A 6,000-nucleotide genomic window follows, 5' to 3' on the forward strand; every position below is an offset into this window, starting at 1 on the left:
TTTACCAAGTAATGTTTCTTGTCCAATTGTTAAGAAATACTTTGTACAAAATGGATGTATTATTACTTTATCTTTCACTTATTTACTTGTGCAAGACTAATCGTTGATTTCAGTGTCTATTAATCGAATCTTTGTAATTATAAATTAATTTGAATTTCGAGATTTATCATTTTCTAATAAATATATTTGATGATATATCATTTCTAATTAATTTCTGAGATGAAATTAGTTGTTGTTTTATGTATTTATCAATATTGTAGTCAAGTTTCTAATTAGTGTTGTTAATTTGTTCAAAGTTCATAGTCGAAGTAATTGAAATGCTGCCCTTTTCTTTGCTACTTTTTATTGGATTAGGTTTGGTCTGGAGTTTTTTTAGAGACTTATACTGACATTGGGTTCTGTTTTTTGTAGCATAAATTCTGTGTTATCGTCGCCAGACGAAACTTCGTCAGACTTTTTTTTAGTTCGTCACCTGTTTTAGTTTTCACTTCTTATGTGTTAGGTCATTCTTGTCTCGTTCTTCTTGTTTTCTACGTCATAAAAACAGCATTTACATTCATTTGTCTGATAATATCTACAATTATTTCGAAGATTAAGTAACTTATACTAACTTGTAATTAAATTTAATTGAATCATTATGTATACTTATATTTTGTACTTTATATTATTAAATTGATAAAGATTTTTATAGACAAAACCATATTAATTAAATAAATATTTCATTGTTATTTGATAACAACATGTGTACTGAAAAAAAATCAATGACAACTTTTTAATATTTAATTGTATGCATACTCGGTTTTTACAAAAAAAATAGCGTTACCTTTGCTATAAAGGTATTTTGTCGAATGTTATGATTTTTGTCCTATTGAAATTTGTTAAATGTCAATTTTTAAAAATTTTGTCAAACATTTATAAAGGAGCAGTCAATGAAAAAATTTAAACTTAATATGTTTAATTTGTGATTAATTAGTAATATTCATAAATACTTAATTAATATACGAGGTTGACTTTAAAGGAATCAAAGTATTTTGTTTCAAATTGAATGTAATGCGAATCTAGTTCAACACTTTTAGATAAATTACTATCATTTAAATGTGACATGTACATGATTAAACTGTAAGTCTATTCGAAAGTCAGGTTTGAAACGAATTAATCAACGAACAAGACAAGTGTTGCTTGTGCAAGTAATTGAAATTTAAACGCTCTTAATTTGTGATTTGTAATAATTATTCATAGTGCATTTTCATTAATATACAGTCTATGACGTGAAAACCTAGATATTAGTTAACTATTTCATTATTTTTTTGCTATATATGTATAATTTTTAAATTATATCATTGATGGACAAGAAGAAAAACAACGTTTCTAGAAAGAAGGAAACAGACAAAAAAATAGGAAATTAATGGAGTAATTAGTAATTATTTTATATTTATCTGCTTTCTTTGTAGTAATAATTGTAAAAAAAATATTTATTTTCAGTACTTGTATCTGGAAAAACGTATACTTGCATAAAAATGTAAGCTTATTACGTCTTATAAACTTGTTACAAACTATATAATAGGAGTTTCAAACTTACCAGTTGGAGGAAATTCATAAAAGTAAGCGGATCTGGGACTGAGACAGCTGAAACATTTACAAAAAAATAATAATATTAAAATATAGCATAAAATATTCCATTTCCAATTAGTTTTGTAAGCTAATGAAAAAATACATACTTAATAATTAGTAAATTTAATGAATGAAATTTTAATTCGTACTAGCTTACATTTATGAAGTGATCAAATAATTCTTAGATCTCAAAGTAAGGAAAGAAAGATGAAGGTCAATATTACATAATTTAAAACTGTAAGAATTATATATATGTAATATCGCATTTTCCTATATTTTTTTAAAATTTTGAAATGTGAATGGATCTTCAGATTAAAAACATACTGTCCCAACTACGTAATCATTAAGAATAAAAACATTTATAAGAATGATTGATGTTTTTTCTGTTCTCAAAGTTAGTAAAACAACAAAATATGTTCAAAGATGGCGGCAATACCACTGATACAATTTTAGATTGCTCAACTTATAGGAAGGAGACAAAGCTCACTACGTTCAGAGACAGTTTTATGGGTCGCATGCTCAACGAACAGTAAATTCTTGCTCCCTTCCACCACTTGTTTTTCTTTTCTTCGTCTTGTTTTTCACCGTCTCGTCCTGCTCCTGTTTTGTATATGCGTTTGTTATTATTTCGTATTGATATTCTGAAGTCGTCCGCAATTTTTATGGAGAGCGGTACGAAAGAAAACACTCGGAATTTATACGCAATTAATCATAACAAAACGGTTCACCCTTCAACGAACGAATAATAGGATTATCGGCATAAATATTTTTGTTTCGGATAATTATAGTATTATCAGTGCGCTGCAGAGAACCAGAATCTCTGTGCCGGCCGCAAAATATCAATACGCGAAACGGTTTAATGAACATTATTACCTTCGCCCGTTTCCAACCGGATGGTAATCTGCGGTGCACATCAATTTCCATTATCGTTGCTCTCCCTCTCTTTCACTCTTTCCTTTACCTCTCATATCTCTCTCTTTTTATTATAAATTTAAATCAAGGTTTATATGTGTTGATTTAAAGCGAACCAGAGGTATCTATCTACATAGAGAAATGAAAGGAGGAGAAGGAAAGAAAAAAAAGGTGTATAGAAAAAATATCGTGGAGGACCATTACTTACGTTTGGTAATTTTGCTGGTGCTGCAGTAAAAGGGGTTGATGACTTGTGGGTTGCGCTCCCATTAACCTTTGCTGCTGTTGCCTTACCATTTGCGCCCCGTACACTCCGTACCCAAATCCGTAGATCTCGTCTTCCTCTTTATCACTCAGACAGCTTGAGGGCTGCAACGGAATTAGATTTAATTAAATTACGCTATAAAATACTCGAATTTCTATATAACATTAGTCAAATATTTGAATTGCGGTCTCATTAAATTCAATTTCATTTACTTGGTCGAATTACATTAATGATACATTTTTTATAATCAAATTTAATTTAATTAAATTAAATTATCATTCAGATTTATTAATATGATTAAAATTTATTATTATTACGAATTAATCCATGTAAAATTATATCTCTCTAATGTATTGAAATAAATTAGATAGTCAGAAAACATCATCAATTTTTACCCATTGTTTAAACATTTCTAAACCTTGGTTCATTGACAAGTAAAGCATTTTTTGCTAATCCACAAATTTTAATTCCATAAAACTTTACAATCATATGTTCATTGTTTTGATAATTTTCAGACAATCAGAAAGTATCCACAAACTTCTTTCTTGCACTTCTTAAATATGTCTAAACATTACTGAGAAACAGAGTTCTCATGCACATATGTACATGTACATTTTTGTACATATAAATTTTGATATTTTTCGCAAATTTCTTTTTAATTTTATCGCCTTTATTTTCTTTAATAAACTTCCTTGCTTTGGTTTATTATCATAACATATATTGTTAATTGAGACAAAGCTTTTCATTTGTATTTTTAACTTTGGCAACAATTTATACCTCATTGAATCTATGCTTTAAGGCCAAAGGAGGTCATAATAAGTATTAGTTTGAATTATTTAAAAACAATGCCAAATAATAAGATTTTCCTAAACTTTTTATCTTGTTTCAATTAATCTGTTCGATAATGTACTTGATCTATTTGAATAGTCTCTGAAGTTTGACATATGTCTCTTTCAAAATAATTCAAAGATACATTTTGATTCATTGCAATTTTTATTCTCCGATCTATTAGATTTATATCATCATTATTAGTTTGTTGCTATATTTTGAAAGGGACAAAAAACAGATAGAAAAACTATATTTTTTGTTGTAAGATTTCATGTCTATCTATACTATAGATTCTGTACAATACATTTATAAAATTATTAGTTTTATCTTATTTATGTATGTTGCTTGAAATTATTTACATTTATCCATTATATAATACGAATATTTACAATTATATTACTTATATTACATATATATTACATATATACGAATGTATATGTACACTTTTTACGCAATCATTTTAGCAATAAGATTAAAATTATATATGATTAATATACAATATTTTTTTTCATGATTGTAATAAATAAAAAACTAAATTTATTACAACAATTTTAGCTCATCATAGTAATAACTTAATGGTTGTATACTAAATGCGAAACCTAGAAGAATATACAAATAATTAGTATTATATTTAAATGATTAGTTCTAAATGTTCTCATTTAGAGTTTTGATATATGAAACCAACTGTAACGAGAATAAATGTGAAATTGTACTCCAGGAAACCCACTTACTTGATACTTTCCGGGGACATAAATAGGTTGAGATTGTGATGAGGTGAGGCCGAGTATTGAAACAGGTGCTCCAGAAACCGGACTGTACGCCTGAGGTGGCGTTTCAGGCGTCACCGCCACACGTTCTCTAGGAGACATGTCCACCCAATCCTTTCTCCTGAGATCTTCCAAGTAGCTTAGGACGTCGCCGTAGTGTGTACTGAATAGGTCCGCGTAACGTGAAGCCAACCCTTCCAAATATCCTCTATCGCCATCCTGAAACAAAGAAAATATAACAATTTTAATTCATTAATATAATTATAAATAGTCTAGGAAAAATGGGTTATTTGGAAGAATGATTAACATTTAAAGTGTAAATTTTTTTCATATAATAATTGAATAACTTTTAATTTTTTTAAGATTTATTCCAAATATTCTTCAAGTTATATAACATCTACTTATATCATGCTTTATATTGTTGTATTTCATATAATAATTAGGTAATGTATACTAACTATATAAAGTATCAAATAAATGAACTATTTAAAATTGGTATATCAAATACTTAATTAAGCAAAGACAGTAAAGGAGGTAAAAATCTCAAAATCTATGCAATATATTTCTATCTTGAAGTTAGTCTCGTGTCACAGATTCAGCGCGCGCTGCATATAATTTATGGGCATTTTGTCGGAAAAAAAGTTGTGAAGAAAGAATAGGTGGTGCAGGTCGAAATTCTAGTTAAATTAGATAGGAAAGAAGAGATTGCGATTGCAATTGCAATCTTTCGATTCTCATTTTGGTGATTTCCTAAGCTCGGGGTGGGCAATAAATTTCCGCGAACCGATACAGGGCCCCAGGGGCGAATGGGTCGGAAAGACCCCGCACAGATAGGATTACTCCGTTGGTTCCGGTCTAATAATTTTCCAAAACGGGAACAAAACGTATTACACGATTTATCGCCGGTCGGATAAAAGTGAACGCCGCCCTTACTTCCTTCCTCTCTCTTTTGTTTTTGTTTCATTCCATCAGGTTGTCATTATGCTGATCGTCAATACTCTTTGAGCGAAGAGTATGATGCATCCGTCGAAAGAATCAACTTGCACTAGCGCGAATCGCCTCAGGTAAATGGGTATAAAACCGGCTGTAATTAATGCGCACAAAGGGCTCATCCTTTAACATTCTATGAAAAGTTTCCAGAAAGTTGTCGCATGAAGAGGATATGTTTCATTTCAGCCAGAATTTAAATAGTTTTACTACACAATATTAAATATATAATGTTTCTATTTTTAATATTTTATGCTTTTATCCATTATTTTTTGTGGAAAATCACTTGAATACTGGTATTTAAATGGAACAATAGTTCAAATGTCAAAATTTAGTTTTGTATATAAATTTTATTTAGAGTGTGACAATTATTGATCAATTGACAGGAGCAATATCCATTTCACTAATTACTAATTATATATAATATTTCTCTTTTTTTTTGATATTTTATGTTTTTATCCATTATTTTTGTGGGATATCATTTTAGTAGTTAAATCAAACTATGGTTCTGTCAATTAAATATGACATATCAAATGTCAAAATTTAATTTTGTTTATAAATTCTAGATGGAGCATATTAGATTAATTGACAGGAGCAATATGCCAATCCATTTCACTAATTACTAATTGA

General features: G+C 28.8%; 1 protein-coding gene across 4 annotated transcripts in view; it reads right to left on the reverse strand.

Moving 5' to 3' along the window:
- The window catches only part of LOC108557904, a gene marked incomplete at its 5' end in the record, with an annotated part of 29,749 nt that extends 25,147 nt beyond the window's left edge, over positions 1 to 4,602 (reverse strand). For 3 of the 4 annotated variants that reach the window (XM_017914614.1, XM_017914617.1, XM_017914616.1), the window contains 3 exon segments: positions 1,580 to 1,626; positions 2,732 to 2,895; positions 4,348 to 4,602. In XM_017914614.1, the coding sequence (XP_017770103.1) occupies positions 1,580 to 1,626; positions 2,732 to 2,895; positions 4,348 to 4,602 (466 nt within the window). 4 annotated transcript variants of the gene reach the window in all.
- Between the last annotated feature and the right edge of the window lie 1,398 nt (positions 4,603 to 6,000).

This window comes from Nicrophorus vespilloides, unplaced genomic scaffold (assembly GCF_001412225.1).
Source record: "Nicrophorus vespilloides isolate i.1.1-1 unplaced genomic scaffold, Nicve_v1.0, whole genome shotgun sequence".
Taxonomy (NCBI): Eukaryota; Metazoa; Arthropoda; class Insecta; order Coleoptera; family Silphidae; genus Nicrophorus; species Nicrophorus vespilloides.